Here is an 18,789-nt window from a genome sequence, read left to right on the forward strand (position 1 = left end):
TGCCGAGTAACGTTGAACACTTTTTCATGTGTCTGTTGGCCATTTGGATGTCTTCTTTGTAGAAAATGTCTGTTCATGTCTTCTGCCCATTTCTTGATTGGATTATTTGTTCTCTGGGTGTTGAGTTTGATAAGTTCTTTATAGATTTTGGATACTAGCCCTTTATCTGATATGTCATTTGCAAATATCTTCTCCCATTCTGTCAGTTGTCTTTTGGTTTTGTTGACTGTTTCCTTTGCTGTGCAAAAGCTTTTTATCTTGATGAAATCCCAATAGTTCATTTTTGCCCTTGCTTCCCTTGCCTTTGGCAGTGTTTCTAGGAAGAAGTTGCTGTGGCTGAGGTCGAAGAGGTTGCTGCCTGTGTTCTCCTCTATGATTTTGATGGATTCCTGTCTCACATTTAGGTCTTTCATCGATTTTGAGTCTATTTTTGTGTGTGGTGTAAGGAAATGGTCCAGTTTCATTCTTCTGCATGTGGCTGTCCAGTTTTCTCAACACCATTTGTTGAAGAGACTGTTGTTTTTCCACTGGATCTTCTTTCCTGCTTTGTCGAAGATTAGTTGACCATAGAGTTGAGGGTCCATTTCTGGGCTCTCTATTCTGTTCCATTGATCTATGTGTCTGTTTTTGTGCCAGTACCATACTGTCTTGATGATGACAGCTTTGTAATAGAGCTTGAAGTCTGGAATTTTGGTACCACCAGCTTTGCTTTTCTTTTTCAACATTCCTCAGGCTATTCAGGGTCTTTTCTGGTTCCATACAAATTTTAGGATTATTTGTTCCATTTCTTTGAAAAAAGTTGATGGCATTTTGATAGGGATTGCATCAAATGTGTAGATTGCTCTAGGTCTCATAGACTTTTTCACAATATTTGTTCTTCCAATCCATGAGCATGGAACATTTTTTCATTTCTTTGTGTCTTCCTCAGTTTCTTTCATGAGTATTCTATAGTTTTCTGAGTACAGATTCTTTGCCTCTTTTGTTAGATTTATTCCTAGGTATCTTATGGTTTTGGGTGCAATTGTAAATGGGATCGACTCCTTAATTTCTCTCTCTTCTGTCTTGTTGTTGGTGTATAGGAATGCCACTGATTTCTGTGCATTGATTTTATATCCTGCCACTTTACTGAATTCCTGTATGAGTTCTAGCAGTTTGGGGTGGAGTTTTTAGGTTTTCCATGTAAAGAATCATATCATCTGCAAAGAATGAGAGTTTGACTTCTTCTTTGCCAATTCCGATGCCTTTTATTTCTTTTTGTTGTCTGATTGCTGAGACTAGGACTTCTAATACTATGTTGAATAGCAGTGGTGATAGTGGATATCCCTGCCGTGTTCCTGACCGTAGGGGGAAAGCTGTCAGTTTTTCCCCGTTGAGAATGATACTCACTGTGGGTTTTTCATGGATGGCGTTTATGATACTGAGGTATGTACCCTCTATCCCTACACTGTGAGGAGTTTTCTTTTTTTTTTATAATTTTACTTATTTATTTGACAGAAACACAGCGAGAGGGGAACACAAGCATGGGGAGTGGGAGAGGGAGAAGCAGGCTTCCCGCTGAGCAGAGAGCCCAATGTGGGGCTTGACCCCAGGAACCTGAGATCGTGACCTGGGCCAAATGCAGACGCTTAACAACTGAGCCACCCAGGCGCCCCTCAGATGCTTTTTCTGCATCATTGAGAGTATCATATGGTTCTTGTTCTTTCTTTTATTAATGTATTGTATCACATTGATTGATTTGCGGATGTTGAACCAACCTTGCAGCCCAGGAATAAATCCCACTTGGTCGTGGTGAATAATCCTTTTAATGTACTGTTGGATCCTCTGGGCTAGTATTTTGGTGAGAATTTTTGCATCTGTGTTCATCAGGGATATTGGTCTGTAATTCTCCTTTTTGATGGGCTCTTTGGTTTTGGGATCAAGGTAATTCTGACCTCATAAAATGAGTTTGGAAGTTTTCCTTCCATTTCTATTTTTTCGAACAGTTTCAGAAGAGTAGGTATTAATTCTTCTTTAAATGTTTGGTAGAATTCCCCTGGGAAGCCATCTGGCCCTGGGCTCTTGTTTGTTGGGAGATTTTTGATTACCGCTTCAATTTCCTTAGTAGTTATGGGTCTGTTCAGGTTTTCCATTTCTTCCTGGTTCAGTTTTGGTAGTTTATGCATCTCTAAGAATGCATCCATTTCCTCCAGATTGTCTAATTTGCTGGCAGACAACAAAGAGTTTTAACACAGTTTTTGTGTGTGTGTGTGTGTGTGTGTGTATTTGCAGAGGATGAACAAGGTATAACATTTGATAACAATGGCTTGGGATGTGCTAGTTTTCTGTAGTTTTCTCCTCTTTTTAAAATAAATATTTGCTTTTGTTTAATATCATTTGTAAAGTAGTGATATGAGTTAAAATTCTTGTTTGCCATGGGAAAAGGTCTTTTTATCAATTTTTTGCAAAATTAAAAAACTTATGGGAAGGAGGAAAATTGTTCTTTTATATCCTTTTTGAAAAATTTCCCAGTAGAATACATGTTGGAAAGAAGGGAGGGCTAGGAAAGGAATGACTGTATAAATGGTTTTCTGTTTGTTAGTGGAAATGACTGAAGTTATTTAATGTTACTTAACTTCTTTCAATATTTATTTTTTTATCTCTATTTATAGTAGAAAATACAGAGTTTTTACAGCAAGCTGCTTTAGAAGAATATGGTCCAGAGCTTCATGTGGCTTTGAGGAGTCGAAGAGATGAATTACACTATTTAAGGAAACTTACTGAACTACTTTTTCCTTATATTTTGCCTCCTAAAGCAACAGACTGCAGGTATAAATAGTCCAGAAAATGTCATAGCAGTATTTGCATACCATGACATATGTATATTGCTATTCTTGATCATAATAGGAGTACACTAAAACTTGAGATTAACCTATGATGATTTTCATTTAAGAAATATAATTTGTCAGGTATTAAAATGCCATTTTAGGTGATACACACAACATATGTTGTGTTGCTTAGAATTTTTTTGCTCGGGGGGGAGGTGATCTTGGGAAATCAAGATAAATATGAATAAAATCAGCTTTTTTATTTGAGATCGTTATACTTTGTTAATTTCTTGGTGTTCCATTTTAAAGACATAAACATTGTGACTCATTGACAGAAACACTTTGAATAAACTAAATAGACCTGGAGCGCCTGGGTGGCTCAGTCTTTGGGCATCTACCTTTGGCTCGCGTTGTTATCCCAGGGCTGTGGGATCGAGCGCTGCATTGGGCTCTTTGCTCAGCGGGAAGCCTGCTTCTCCCTCTCCCGCTCTCCCTGCTTGTGTTCCCTCTGTTGCTATGTCTCTCTCTGTCAGAGAAATAAAATCTTAAAAATAAAACAAAACAAAAAACTAAACAGACCAAACCAAAGTTGTGTTTTAAGGTTATACCTGGCAAGAATAATTAGAATTCATCTAGACCATTGTTCCTTGTTCTGGCAGGAATTTGTTTAGATTATTCTGATAATCTAAGGGAGCAGGCTCCTCGCTGAGCAGGAAGCCCGACTTAGGGCTCGATCCCAGTAACTTGGGATCACTACACGAGCCAAAGGCAGACGCTTAACCTAGTGAGCCACCCAGGCACCCCATAACATAAAGTTTTTATTAAAAATTTTAAAAATTTAAAATATTTTAATGAAAATATTTTAAACAGATTAATGTATAATGTTAATTTATTATAATTACAAATTGTATTACTAGTTTTAAACGTTAATTTTAAAATATATTAAATATTTTAAATTTTCTGAGGTGGGGAGTGTTTTCTAATGTTCACCCAAATCCCTCCTGTTAAGGAAATGCTTTTTCCTCTTAAGCAATACTTTCTTTTAGCCAGTTCAGGAATCCAGGTATGGTCTGTGAACCACTAGCATGAGCATTACTTGGGAGCTTTTTAGAAATGAGGAATCTTGGGGCATACCTACTGAATCATAGTCTGCATTTTAACAAGATCTCCAGGTAAGAACTGATGTAAATCACTAAATATGTGCAATATTGTTTGTTTTTCCAGATCCCTGACCTTACTTTTAAGAGAGATCCTTTCCGGTTCGGTATTCCTTCCTTCTTTGGATTTCCTAGCTGATCCAGTAAGGCTTAAAAAGTGGTTTTAATTTGTGGTAAAATACATATAAAGTTTATCATCTTAAATGTTTTTATGTGTACAGTTCAGTGGTATTAAGTACATTCATTGTTGAGCAACCATCACTACTACGCATCTCTAGAACTCTTTCATCTTACAAAACTGAAATTCTATACCCATTAATAATTCTCCATTCTTCTTTCCCCCAGTCCCCTGGCAACCACCAGCATACTTCTATCTCTATGAATTTGACTACTCTGGTACCTCCTATAAGTGGGTCCATGCATTGTCTTTTTGTGACTGCCTTATTTCCCTTAGCATAATGTCCCCAAGATTCATCCACATTGTAGCATATATTAGAATTTTGTTCCTTATCAAGGCTGTATAATATTCCATTGTAGGTATATACCACATTTTGCTATTTATGCACCCATTGATACACACTTGAATTACTTTTACTTTTGAACCAATAAGATTTTGAAGCAACAGGAATAATTTATAAACACTTTAAATGCTGAAGTCAGAATAACTTTTCTTTGCCCACTTTCCAAAAAGTGAGACCCTGCATCACATTTTTTAAAAAAGTATTTATTTATTTGAGAGAGAGAATGTGTGAGCATGAGCTGGGGCAGGGGCGGAGGGAGAGGGAGAGAAAATCCCAGGCAGACTCCCTGCTGAGTGTGGAGCCCAACATGGGGCTCAATACCACAACCCTGAGATCATGACCTGAGCCAAAACCAAGAGTCAGATGCTCAACTGACTGAGGTACCCAGGCACCCCCTGCATTGCAGATTTTTTAAAGTCCCTCTATGTTACATATGTGCAAATGCTTTGCCACTGTTCCATTTGCTTTTTCATTTTTCTAGAAACTTTCACAATATGAAAAATGCTTTGAGAATTTTAGGCAGAATATTAGTAATGGGGGGCGCCTGGGTGGCTCAGTCGTTAAGGATCTGCCTTCATCTCAGGTCATGATCCCAGGGTCCTGGGATCGAGCCCCGCATCGGGCTCCCTAGTCCATGGGAGGCCTGCTTCCTCTCCTACTCCGCCTGCTTGTGTTCCCTCTCTCTCTGTCTCTCTCTCTGTCAAATAAATAAATAAAATCTTAAAAAAAAAAAAGGATATAGTAATGGGATTATTTTGACCCATGTGTATTATTTTCCATTAGGATACTGTGAATCATTTGCTTATCATCTTCATAGATGACAGTCCAGTGAGTATTGAGTATTAAGTATGAATTTTGATTCATATCTGTCAAAGCACATGGCACTTTTATTGAATTAATAAATTCTCTTTCTTAAAGCCTGAAAAAGCAACTGAACTGCCTTCCCCCTTGGTTCCATTCTTGCAGAAATTTGCAGAACCTAGAAATAAAAAGCCGTCTGTAAGTATTTTTAGCAATAATGTATATTATTTTTGATATAAACAATTTTATCATGTGTTTTATATGGCCTTAACTTACTCTTCTCCCGTATTGTGTTAAGGTGCTGAAGTTAGAATTGAAACAAATCAGAGAGCAGCAAGATCTCTTATTTCGTTTTATGAACTTTCTGAAACAAGAAGGAGCGGTGCATGTATTGCAAATATGTCTGACTGTGGGTGAGGCTTACTTGTGCACTTTACCAAAGTCATTTTTACACTTTTTAATTTATTTATTTTGTGTTCTAAATACATTTGAATGTTTAGATCAGATCTGATTTTGTAGTTGTCATATGTCATTGTACTAAATTTCATTTTATTAGATACTTTAATGTCACCTTTGAGTTGTCTCTTAAGTATGCACTTCTTTCCAGATTGGAACATAATTTATAATTGACTTCAACCAACTTCTTTTTTAAATATAACTTAAAAAAAATGAGATGTAATTTACACAGTGAAATTCACAGAACTTAAATGCACAGTTTGATCAGGTTTGACAAATCTAGACATCTGTGTAACTTACACTTTTATCAAGATATAGAACATTTCCATCACCCCAGAAAGTTAGGGCCCTTCCCAAACACTCCCACTCCTGCCAAAGCAATCACAGGTCTTGTTTCTCTCACCACAGATTAGTTTTGCCTGTATAGTTTTCTTATATAAATGGAATATATGGTATGTACTCTTTTGTTCCTGGCTTCATTGATTCAGGATAATGCTTTTTAAGATTGGCTTGTACTGTGTAGAGGAAGTTTGCTCTTTTTTTTGTTAAGTAGTAGTCTTTTGTATGAGTGTACTGTTTTTTGTTTTTTTTCTTTAATTCATTCTCCTTGTGGATGGATATATCTGGACTGCTTTCACTTTTGGGCTATTATAAATAAAATTGCTATGCACATTCTTGTATAAGGCTTTTTCTGTTGGGCATACGTTTTTTTTTTTTAACTTTTTTTTAAAGATTTTGTTTATTTATTTGAGAGAGAGAGAGAATGAGAGATAGTACGAGAGGGAAGAGGGTCAGAGGGAGAAGCAGACTGCCTGCTGAGCAGGGAGCCCGATGTGGGACTCGATCCCGGGACTCCAGGATCATGACCTGAGCCGAAGGCAGTCGCTTAACCAACTGAGCCACCCAGGCCCCCTGTTGGGCATATGTTTAATAACTGGAAGTAGAATTACTGGGTCACAGGGTAGGTGCATATTTTGTTTCATGAGAAACTGCTAAATTGTTTTCCAAAGTGGTTGTACTATTTTACTCTCCCCAGCAAATGTGTGAGAATTTTGGTTGCTCCACACCTTTACCAAAATTTGGTGTTGTTTATTTATCTTTTTAATTTTAGCCATTTTAGTGGGTGTGTGGTGGTATGTTATTGTGCTTTTAATTAGCATTTCTTTAATGATCGGTGTTGAACATTTTATAATATGCTTATTGGCCATTCAAATATCTTTGTACATGGAAGTGTTTAATCTACCCATTTTTTACTGAATTGTTTTTCTTTTTTCATTAAATTATAGGAGTTCTTTATATATTTTAGATGCAAGTTTTTTGTCAGAAATAAGTGTTAAGAATGTTTTCTTCCAAACTGGCTTGTCTTTTCATTTTCTGAATAGTATCTTTTGATGAGTAGAATTTTGAAATTTTGATGATACTCAGTATTTCTATTTTATGGTTAGTCTCTTTCAGAGTAGGGAGTCTTTGTTACCCTAAGTCAAGGTGATATTTGATTGTTTTTCTCTGGATGCATTAAAGTTTTATATTTTACATGTAGGTTTGTGATCTTGAAATATTTTGTATTGGTATTAGTTAGGGGTGGAGGTTCATTTTTTTTCCCTCCATTGGATATGGATATCTGGTTTTTCTGATACCCATTTTTTGAGGAGACATTTTTTCCCCCCCATCTTAAGTTGCTTTGGTGTCTTTGTTAAATGATTTGACCATATATATGTGTTCTGGATTCTCTTTATTTCCACTGATTCATGTCTGATTTTTTGCCTAATACCGTAGTCTTGATTATTATGACTATATAGTATGTCTTGAAATCAGGTGGCATAAGGCCTCCTATTTCTTTGTTTTTTCAAATTGTTTTGGCTATTCTAGGTCCTTTGCTTGTATATGTATATATTTTAGAATCAGATTGTCTATTTCCACACACACATGCACACACATGCTCATGGATACACATACACACACACACGCACACACATGCACAAAGCCTAGCCTACTTTGGAGTTTTTTGACTAGAATTGCATTAAATCTATAGTATAGATCAACTCAGGGAGTAATGCCATCTCAACAGTATTTTGGTTTCTGGTGTTTGAAAATGGAATATTTTTCCATTCATTTCTATAGCATTTCATAGTTTCCACTGTAAGTCTTTATGTTTTCGGAGGTATTAGCATGTGGTATTTAAAATAATTTTTAAATTGTGGCTAATAAACAGAAATAGAATTGATTTTTTGCATATTGACTTTGTATCCTGTGCCATTGCTACATTCACTTATTAGTTCTGGTAGCTTTTTTGTACATTTCCTTAAGACTTTCTACGTATATAATTATGTCATTTGCAAATACAGTTTTACTTTTTCCTTTATAGTGTTTATGCCTTTTATTTCTTTTTATTGCCTATTGCAACAGCTAGGACCTTTACTATTATGTTGAATTGAAGCAGTAAAAGTTGACATCCTTGCTTCGTTCCTGTTCTTAGGGGGATATTACTTAGTGTTGTACCATTAAGTATGGTACTAGTCTGGTTTGTTTTTTTTGTTTCTGTTTTTGTTTTTTTTTGGTAGATATCCTTGATCAGATTGAGAAAGTATCCTTCTCTTCCTGGTTTGCTGGGAGTTTTTTTTTTATCATTAATTGATATTAAACTTTTTTGAATGCTTTTAATGCATCTCAGTAACCTATGTTATTGTCACCAAGTTATTTCCATTGGTCCCTTATTGTGGAGCTGTAGTGATGTCCTCTCTTGATTGGTAATTTGTATTTTCTTTTTTCTAATCTGTATTGCTAGGGGTTTTATCAAATCTATTAATGTTTTTGATATGCTAATTTTTCACTTTTATTTTTATTACTTCTCCTTACCTTGAGTTTAGTTTGTACTTCCTTTTCTGGTTTCTTAATTTTATTCCTGACTTCTTTTTGGATAGAGGCTTTTTTAAAACTATAAATTTTTCTGTATGAATTGCTATAGCTAAATTCTAAACTTTCCGGATTTTTGTTTTTGTTTTTGTTTTTTTTTTTAAGATTTTACCTATTTATTTGACACAGAGAGAGAGAGAGCACAAGCAGGAGGGGTGGCGGGCAGAGGGAGAGGGAGAAGCAGGTTCCCCGCTGAGCAGGGAGCCTGATGCGGGGCTTGATCTCATGACCCTGAGATCAAGACCTGAGTTGAAATCAAGAGTCAGGTACATAACTGACTGAGCCACCCAGGCACCCCTGTGGTGTTTTGTTTTTTTAAGTAAACTCTACACCCATCGTGGGACTTCAACTCATGACCCTGAGATCAAGAGTTGTATGCTCTACTGACTAAGCCAGCCAGGTGCCCCAAATATGTGGTGTTTTTATTGTAGTTAAGCTTTAAATATTTTTAAATTTCCCTCTGGTTTATTTTTTGACTTAAATTTACCAACATTTGGGGATTTTTAAGATCTCTTACTGTGATGGTTTTCTAATCTAATACTGTTTTCATCAATGCACCTGGGTGGCTCAGTCGGTTAAGCATCTGACTCTTAATTTTGGCTCTGGTCATGATCTCAGGGCCCAGGGATTGAGCCCTGCATGGGGCTCCGCGCTCAGCGGGGAGTCTCTCTCCCTTGCCCTCTGCCTCCCCCGTCCCCTGACTTAAGCATGCATGTGCTCTCTTTCTCTCTCTCTCTCAAACAAATAAGTAAATCTTTTAAAAAATACTGTTCTGATCAGACAACATACTCTGTGTGATTTCAGTCTTTTGAAATTTATTGAACCATATTTATGGCTCATACATATGGTGTGTCTTAATGAATGTTCCCTGTGCATGTGAGAAGAACTTCTGTTTTTTTGTGTTGTGTTGTGTTCTATAAATGTCAGTTAGGTTAAGTTGATGGATTGTCTAAAAATATTCTGTATTCTTTCTGGTTTCTTAAAGGGTTTGCTGTTTTTATCTTTTGTATTTTTTCCATGTATTTTGAACTTTATTAGGTGCAGACACATTTAGGATTGTCATGTGTTCATGATGAATTTGTCCTTTTATCATTTTAAAATGCTCTTTATCTCTGGTAATTCTCTGTCTTTAAGTCTGCTTGGTTTGAGATTAATATAGTTACACTGTCTTTTTTAAAAATATTTTATTTATTTATTCAACAGAGAGAGTGAGAGAGTACAAGCAGGGGGAGCAGTAGAGGGAGAGGGAGAAGTAGGCTTACTGCTGAGCAGGGAGCCTGATGCAGGGCGCAATCCCAAGACCCTAAGATCATGACCTGAGCTGAAGGCAGATGCTTAACCATCTGAGCCACCCAGACGCACCTAGAGTTGAATCTTTTTAATAAAAAATCTAGTTTGGTAATCTTTGCTTTCTAGTTGGGGCAGGTAGTGTACCTTTACACTTAATGTAATTTTTGTATGTTTATTGTTAGGTCTTTGATCTTGGTATTTGTTCCATATATTTTTTATTCTTTTACTCCTTTCCTGCCTTTCTTTGGTTACTTGAGGATTCTTTAGTATTCCATTTTGTCTCTTCTATTGACTTTTTATTTATGTCTCTTCTGTTTACTTTTCTTGTTTTAGTGGTTGCTCTGAGATTACACTGTCAGTTTTTATCATGGTCTTCATTTAAAAGTATTTAACTGCTTCAGGAACACTGTAAGAAATTCAGTGTACTTCCAATTACCCCCTTCTGCCTGATGTGCTGTTACATATTTTAACTCTGTGTAGGATATAAACTCTACAATACTTTAGTATTTCTTCTTCAAACCCTCCACACCCCCCCTTTTCCGGCCCTTAAGTTATTGGTATATTTACCTTCCTGGGACTTTTTATTTCATTCTGAAGAACCAGCTTTCTGTTATCATTTCCCTTGTGCTGAAAGAAATATTTTTTTTTACATTTATTATAGTACCAATCTGATGGAGGTAAATTCTCTTAGTTTTCGTCTTTTTTTGTTAAATTTAATTAATTAACGTATAATGTATTATTGGTTTCAGAGGTAGAGGTCAGTGATTCATCAGTCTTACATAATACCCAGTGCTCATTACATCACATGCCCTCCTTAATGTCTTTCACTCAGTACCCCATCTCCCTACCCACCTCCCCTCCAGCAACCCTCAGTTTGTTTCCTATAGTTAAGAGTCTCTTATGGGGGCGCCTGGGTGGCTCAGTCATTAAGCGTCTGCCTTCAGCTCAGGTCATGATCCCAGGGTCCTGGGATCGAGCCCCGCATCAGGCTTCCTGCTCGGCGGGAAGCCTGCTTCTCCCTCTCCCACTCCCCCTGCTTGTGTTCCCTCTCTTGCTGTGTCTCTCTCTGTCAAACAAATAAAATCTAAAAAAAAAAAAAAGTCTCTTACGGTTTGTCGCCCTCTCTGATTTCGTCTTGTTTCATTTTTCCCTCTCTTCGCCTATGATCCTCTGTTTTGTTTCTTAAATTCCACATGTGAGTGAGATCATATGATAATTGTCTTTCTCTGATTGACGTATTTTGCTTAGCATAATACATTCTAGTTCCATCCACGTCGTTGCAAATGGTAAGATTTCATTTTTTTGATGGCTGAGTAGTATTCCATTATATATATATGTAGCACATCTTCTTTATCCATTCATCTGTCAATGGACATCTGGGCTCTTTCCATAGTTTGGCTATTGTGGACATTGCTGCTATAATCATTGGGGTGCAGGTGCCCCTTCAGATCACTACATTTGTATATTTGGGGTAAATCCCTAGTACTGCAATTGCTGGGTCATAGGGTAGTTCCATTTAACTTTCTGAAGGACCTCCATACTGTTTTCCAGAGTGGCTGCACCAGCTTGCATTCCCACCAACAGTGTAAGAGGGTTCCCCCTTCTCGGCATCCTCCCCATCATCTGTCATTTCCTGACTTTTAATTTTCACCATTCTGACTGATGTGAGGTGGTATCTCATTGTGGTTTGCCAAGTGATGTTGAGCACTTTTTCATGTTGTCTGTTGGCAGCATTTGTATGTCTTCATTGGAAAAATGTCTTTCATGCCCATTTCTTGATTGGATTATTTGTTCTTTGGGTATTGAGTTTGATATGTTCTTTATAGATTTAAGATACTAGCCCTTTATCTGTTAAGACATTTGCAAATATCTACTCTCATTGTGTCAGTTGTCTTTTGGTTTTGTCACCTATTTCCTTTGCTGTGCAGAAGCTTTTTATCTTGATAAAGTCCCAGTAGTTCATTTCTGCCTTTATATCCCTTGCCTTTGGAGACGTGTCTAGCAAGAAGTTGCTGCAGCTGAGCTCACAGAGGTTGCTGCCTGTGTTCTCTTCTAGAATTTTGATGAATTCACGTCTCACATTTAGGGCTTTCATCGTTCATTTTGAGTCTATTTTTGTGTGTGGTGTAAGGAAACGGTCCAGTTTCGTTCTTCCATGTGGCTGTCCTCCACCACCATTTGTTGAAGAGACTTTTTTCCATTGGACATTCTTTCCTGCTTTGTCAAAGATTAGTTGACCATAGAGTTTAGGGTCCATTTCTGGGTTCTCTGTTCTGTTCCATTGATCTATGTATCTGTTTTTATGCCAGTACCATAGTGTCTTGATGATTGCAGCTTTGTAATAGAGCTTGAAGTCCGGGATTGTGATGCTACCAGCTTTGGTTTTCTTTTTCAATATTCCTTTGGCTATTTGGGGTCTTTTCTGGTTCCATACAAATCTTAGGATTATTTGTTCCATTTCTTTGAAAAAAGTTGATGGCATTTTGATAGGGATTGCATAAATGTGTAGATTGTTCTAGGTAGCATAGACATTTTCACAGTATTCTTCCAATCCATGAGCGTGGAACGTTTTTCCATTTTGTGTCTTCCTCAATTTCTTTCATAAATGTTCTGTTGTTTTTAGAGTATAGATCCTTTACCTCTTTGGTTATGTTTATTCCTAGGTATCTTATGGTTTTGGGTGCAATTGTAGGTGGGATCTACTCTTTAATTTCTCTTTTTTCTGTTTCATTGTTTGTGTATGGAAATGCAGCTGATTTCTGTGCATTGATTTTTTTTTTAAGATTTTATTTATTTTTTGACAGAGAGAGACACAGCAAGAGAGGGAACACAAACAGGGGGAGTGGGAGAGGGAGAACAGGTTTCCTGCAGAGCAGGGAGCCTGATGTGGGGCTCGATCCCAGGACCCTGGGATCATGACGTTTAATGACTGAGCCACCCAGGCACCCCTCTGTGCATTGATTTTATATCCTGCCACTTTACTGAATTCCTGTATGAGTTCTAGCAATTTTGGGGTGGAGTCTTTTGGGTTTTCCACATAGAGTATCATGTCATCTGCTAAGAGTGAGAGTTTGACTTCTTTGCTGATTTGGATTCCTTTTCTTTTTGTTGTCTGATTGCTGAGGCTAGGACCTCTAGTACTATGTTGAATAGCAGTTGTGAGAGTGGACATCCCTGCTGTGTTCCTGACCTTAGGGGAAAAGCTCTCAGTTTTTCCCCCTTGAGAATGATACTCGCTGTGGGCTTTTGGTAGATCGTTTTTATGATATTGAGGTATGTTCCCTCTATCCCTACACTGTGAAGAGTTTTAATCAAGAAAGGACGCTGTACTTTGTCAGATGCTTTTTCTGCATCTGTTGAGAAGATCATATGGTTCTTGTTCTTTCTTTTATTAAAGTAGCGTATCACGTTGATTGACTTGCGGATGTTGAACCAACCTTGCAGCCCAGGAATAAATCCCACTTAGTTATGGTGAATAATCCTTTTATTGTACTGTTGGATTCTATTGGCTATTATCTTGGTAGGAATTATTGCATCCATATTGATCAGGATATTGGTCTGTAATTCTCCTTTTCTGTGGGATCTTTGTCTGGTTTTGGGATTAAGGTAATGCTGGCCTCATAGAGTTTGGAAGTTTTCCTTCCATTTCTATTTTTTGAAACAGCTTCAGAAGAATAGGTATTAATTCTTCTTTAAATTTTTGGTAGATTTCTCCTGGAAAACCATCCGGTCCTGGACTCTTGTTTGTTGAGAGATTTTTTTTTTTTTTTGAGAGATTTTTGATTATTGCTTCAATTTCCTTGCTGGTTATGAGTCTGTTCATGTTTTCTATTTCTTCCTGTTTCAGTTTTCTTAGTTTATATGTCTCTAGGAATGCATCTATTTCTTCCTGATTGCCTAATTTGTTGACATATCGTTGTTCATAATATGTTCATATAATTGTTTATTTCTTTGGTGTTGGTTGTGATCTCTCCTCTTTCATTCATGAATTTATTTATTTGGGTCATTTCTGTTTTCTTTTTGGTAAGTTTGGCCATGGATTTGTCAGTCTTATTAATTCTTTCAATGAACCAGCTCCTGGTTTGTTGATCTGTTCTACTGTTCTTTTGGTTTCTATTTCATTGATTTCTGCTCTAATCTTTATTAATTCTCTTCTGCTGGGTTTAGGCTTTATTTGCTGTTCTTTCTCCAGCTCCTTTAGGTGTAAGGTTAGGTTGTGTATTTGAGACCTTTCTTGTTTCTTGAGAAAGGCTTGTATTGCTATATACTTCCCTCTTAGGACCGCCTTTGCTGAATCCCAAAAGTTTTGACCAGTTGTTTGTCATTTTCATTTGTTTCAGTGAGTTTTTAAAAAATATTTATTTATTTGGGAGAGAGAGCATGCATGTGCACAAGCAGGGGGAGGGGCAGAGGGAGACGGGAAAACAGGCTCCCTGCTGAGCAGGGAAGCCCAACCCGGGGCTCAATCCCAGGACTCTGGTATCATGACCTGAGCTGAAAGCAGACGCTTATCTGACTGAGCCACACAGGTGTCCCTCCATGAATTTTTTAAATTCTTCTTTAATTTTCTGGTTGACCCGTTCATTTTTTTTTTTTTTAAGATTTTATTTATTTTGACAGATAGAGTACAAGGAGGGGGAGCGTCAGGCACAGGGAGAAGGAGAAGCAGGCTCCCTGTTCAGCAGGGAACCCGATGTGGGGCTTGATCCCAGGATCACGACCCCAGGCAAAGGCAGACACTTAACTGTCTGAGCCACCCAGTTGCCCCGACCCATTCATTCTTTAGTAGGATGCTCTTTAGTCTCCATGTATTTGAGTTCTTTCCAAATTTCCTCTTGTGATTGAGTTCAAGTTTCAAAGCATTGTGGTCTGAAAATATGCAGGGAATGATCCCAGTCTTTTGGTACCAGTTGAGACTTGATTTGTGACCCAGTATGTGATCTATTTGGGAGAATGTTCCATGCGCACTAGGGAAGAATGTGTATTCTGTTGCTTTATGATAGAATGTTCTGAATGTATCTATGAACTCCATTTGGTCCAGTATGTCCTTTAAAGCCCTTGTTTCCTTGTTGATCTGCTTAGATGATCTGTCCATTGCAGTGAGGGGGATGTTAAAGTCCCCTACTTACTATATTATTATGAATGTGCTAATTTTGTTATTAATGGTTTTATATAATTTATGCCCCATGTTAGGGGTATAAATATTTACAATTGTTAGATATTCTTGTTGGATAGACCCTTTAATTGTGTTAATAGTGCCCTTCATCATCTTTTATTACAGTCTTTGGTTTAAAATCAAGTTTGTCTGATATAAGGATTGCTACCCTAGCTTTCTTTTGATGTCCATTACCATGATAAATGGTTTTCCACCCCTTCATCTTCAATCTGGAGGCATCTGTGGGTCTAAAATGAATCTCTTGCAGATGGCATTTTGACGGGTCTTGCTTTTTTATCCAGTCTGATACCCTGTGTCTTTGGAGCATTGAGCCCATATACATTCAGAGTAACTATTGAAAGATACGAATTTAGTGCCATTGTATTACCTGTAAAGTCACTTTCTCTATATTGTCTCTGTTCCTTTCTGGTCTATGTTACTTTTGGGCTCTCTCTTCACTTAAAGGATCCCCTTTAATATTTCTTATAGGGCTGGTTTAGTGATCACAAGTTTTTTTAGTTTCTATTTGTCCTGGAAGCTTTTTATCTCTTCTTTTAGTTTGAATGACATCCTTGCTGGATAAAGTATTCTTGGCTGCATATTTTTCTCACTTAGCAACCTGAATATGTCATACCAGTCCTCTCTGGTATGTTGGTCTCTGTGGATAGGTCTGTTGCCAGTCTAATGTTTCTACACCTATAGGTTACAGACCTCTTTTCCCCCTGAGCTGATTTGAGGATTTTCTCTTTGTCTCTGAGATTTGCAAGCTTCACTATTTTATGTTGAAGTGTTGACCTATTTTTATTGATTTTGAGGAGGTTTTTCTGTGTCTCCTGGACTTGAATGCCTGCTTCCTTTCCCAGATCAGGGAAAATCTCTGCTATAATTTGCTCCAAGTACCTTCTGCCCCCCTCTCTCTCTTTCCTCTTCCTCTGGGGTCACAATTATTCTAATATTGTTTCGCTTTATGGCGTCACTTATCTCTCGAGTTCTCTGCTCATGATGTAGTAGTTGTTTCTCTCTTTTTCTCAGCTTCTTTATTCTCCATCATTTGGTCTTTTATATCACTAACTCTCTCTGCCTCCTCTTTTATCCTAGCAGTTAGAGCCTCCATTTTTTATTGTATCTCATAAATAGCCTTTTTGATTTCTACCTGATTAGATTTTAGTTCCTTTATTTCTCCAGAAAGGGATTCTGTTGTGTTTTCTGTGCTTTTTTCAAGCCCAGCTATTATCTTTTTAATCTTTATCCTGAACTCTAGTTCCAACATCTTACTTATATCCATACTCATTAGGTCCCTGGCAGTTAGTACTGCCTCTTGTTCTCTTTCTTGAGGTGTTTTTCTGTCTTGTCATTCTTGCAGAAAGTGGTCACCTTTATGTAGAGTTGCAGTTATTCTTTTCTTACATTTCAGGTTGAGTTCGCAGGTGTTCAGAATGATTTGATAGCGACCTAGCTGAATTCCTGGGAGGAGATGAAACTTAGGTCTCCTACTCCTCTGCCATCTTGGACTATCAATTTTTGTCTTTTTGAAAAGATGTTTATTTTGTCTTCATTTTGAAGGCTATTTTTACCAAATATGGAATTTTAGGTTGACAGGTTTTTCTTTTAACACCCTGAAATAATGACCTGAGCTGAAATCAAGATTTGGACACTTAACCGACTGGGCCACCCAGGTGCCCCAATAACTATTCCTCCTAAGGAGAAATTACTTGCCATTCTTATGTATGTACCTCTTTTTATAATATCCCCTTTCTCCCTGGCTAGTTTTACGGTTTTCTCTTAATTTTTGGTTCTCAGAAATTTGACTATACAGTGTAGTTTTCTTTTTATATGTTCTGCTTGGATTTTACTGAGATTCTTGAATATGTAGGTTGATATCTTTCATCACTTTTGAAAACTCTTGGCTGTTGGGGCACTTGGGTGGCTCAGTTGGTTAAGCGTCTGACTCTTGGTTTTGGCTCAGGTTAAGATCTCTTGGTTGTGAGATTGAGCCCTGTGTTGGGCTCCACTCTGAGCATGGAGCCTGTTTGGGATTCTCTCTCTTCCCTCCCCCTATCCTCCCCCACACCCCCACCACTCACACTCTTTCTCCCTCTCTAAAAATCTAAAAAAGAAAGAAGGAAAGAAAGAAAATTCATGTCTGTTATCTCTTTAGATACTTTGCCTTGTTTTTTTTTTCTCCTTTCCCTTCAAGGCTCCAATTATATGAATTGGCTATTATCCCAAGATCATATATGTTCTGTTCCTTTTTTAAAAACTATTTCCTTTCCTCTTTATGTTTCAGTTGGATAATTAAAAATTAAGGGGTGAACTCCATGTTAATACCTCTTGTAATAAGGAAAGGCAGTTAATATTTTGTCTGTTCTGCTGTCATCTGTGATTTTAGAAAAACAGATTAATTTGTTTACACACCCAGCTCCATTAGTAGTCTATAGTCTCCATGATAGAAGGAAATATTGTTTAAAAACATTGACTGTGGGGCGCCTGGGTGGCTCATTTGTTAAGCGTCTGCCTTCGGCTCAGGTCATGATCCCAGGGTGCTGGGATTGAGCCCCACATTGGGCTCCCTGCTTGGCGGGAAGCCTGTTTCTCCCTCTCCAACTCCCCCTGCTTGTGTTCCTGCTCTTGCTGTCTCTGTCTCTGTCAAATAAATAAATAAAATCTTTAAAAAAAATAAATAAAAACATTGACTGGAACTTAAAAAACCTTAGGTTTCACTATTATTTAGTGAATTGGATTTCAAAATATTAAAGACCCTTGGTATAAACAATTAATCGAATACGTTCTTTAAATATCCTATTCTAAATTTTAGAAATTTGTATTGCTGTGCAAGTATTACATATTTTATATTATCATATAAAATATTTGGTTAACTGAATTTCTCATTCATCTGGGTAATAATTTTATTTCCAATTAAATTTTTTTAGAAAGCTTAAAATGATGAATATATTGTAATTGTTGCTTTTAATATTGATTACAATAAGACTGGGAAGAGTATGTTATATATTATATTATTTTATATTGAAATAATTCATTTTTTCTTACTTTTCCCTAATTTGCTAGAGGAATTCAATGATAGAATTTTACGACCAGAGTTATCAAATGATGAAATGCTTTCTCTTCATGAAGAATTGCAGAAGATTTATAAAACATATTGTTTGGATGAAAGTATAGACAAAATTCGATTTGATCCCTTTATTGTAGAAGAGATTCAAAAAAGTAAGTCAAAGATTTTGATGAGAATATAGCCCTTTTACAAATTTTAACATTTTCAGAATTTTCTCCTATAGTCAGTGTTTATTATTACAACAGCTGTGTGAGGTGCACAGGTAGCCATTTTCCTGTTTAACTAACGAGATGAAAGCTTTGATGAAGAAATTGACTCACAATTCACATAACTAATACTTTCCAGAATTGGAGCTTGGTGGTTCTGATTCCTCATCCTAGTTTGATTTTTATACCTTACAAGTGGCTTTTCTGTGGGCGCCTGGGTGGCTCAATTGGTTAAGCGACTGCCTTCGGCTCAGGTCATGATCCTGGAGTCCCGGGATTGAGTCCCGCATCAGGCTCCCTTCTCAGCGGGGAGTCTGCTTCTCCCTCTGACCCTCTCCCCTCTCATGCTCTCTCTCTATCTCATTCTCTCTCTCAAATAAATAAATAAAATCTTTAAAAAAAAAACAAGTGGCTTT

The 18,789-nt window shown here is 37.2% G+C and overlaps 1 protein-coding gene across 5 annotated transcripts in view; it reads left to right on the forward strand.

The window, feature by feature from the left end:
• SNX14 (sorting nexin 14) overlaps positions 1–18,789 on the forward strand; it is an 80,458-nt gene that overhangs the window by 32,061 nt on the left and 29,608 nt on the right. For 4 of the 5 annotated variants that reach the window (XM_028108061.2, XM_028108060.2, XM_028108064.2 and 1 more), the window contains exons 8-13: positions 2,649–2,805; positions 4,029–4,104; positions 5,266–5,310; positions 5,401–5,481; positions 5,582–5,696; positions 18,164–18,319. In XM_028108061.2, coding sequence (XP_027963862.1) covers positions 2,649–2,805; positions 4,029–4,104; positions 5,266–5,310; positions 5,401–5,481; positions 5,582–5,696; positions 18,164–18,319 — 630 coding nt within the window. The remainder of the gene's footprint in view (positions 1–2,648; positions 2,806–4,028; positions 4,105–5,265; positions 5,311–5,400; positions 5,482–5,581; positions 5,697–18,163; positions 18,320–18,789) is intronic. The other variant, XM_028108062.2, reaches the window with a different exon arrangement.

This window comes from Eumetopias jubatus, unplaced genomic scaffold (genome assembly GCF_037043125.1).
Source record: "Eumetopias jubatus isolate StellerSeaLion01/CBP00866 unplaced genomic scaffold, mEumJub1_p1.0 scaffold_6, whole genome shotgun sequence".
In the NCBI taxonomy this organism is placed as follows: Eukaryota; Metazoa; Chordata; class Mammalia; order Carnivora; family Otariidae; genus Eumetopias; species Eumetopias jubatus.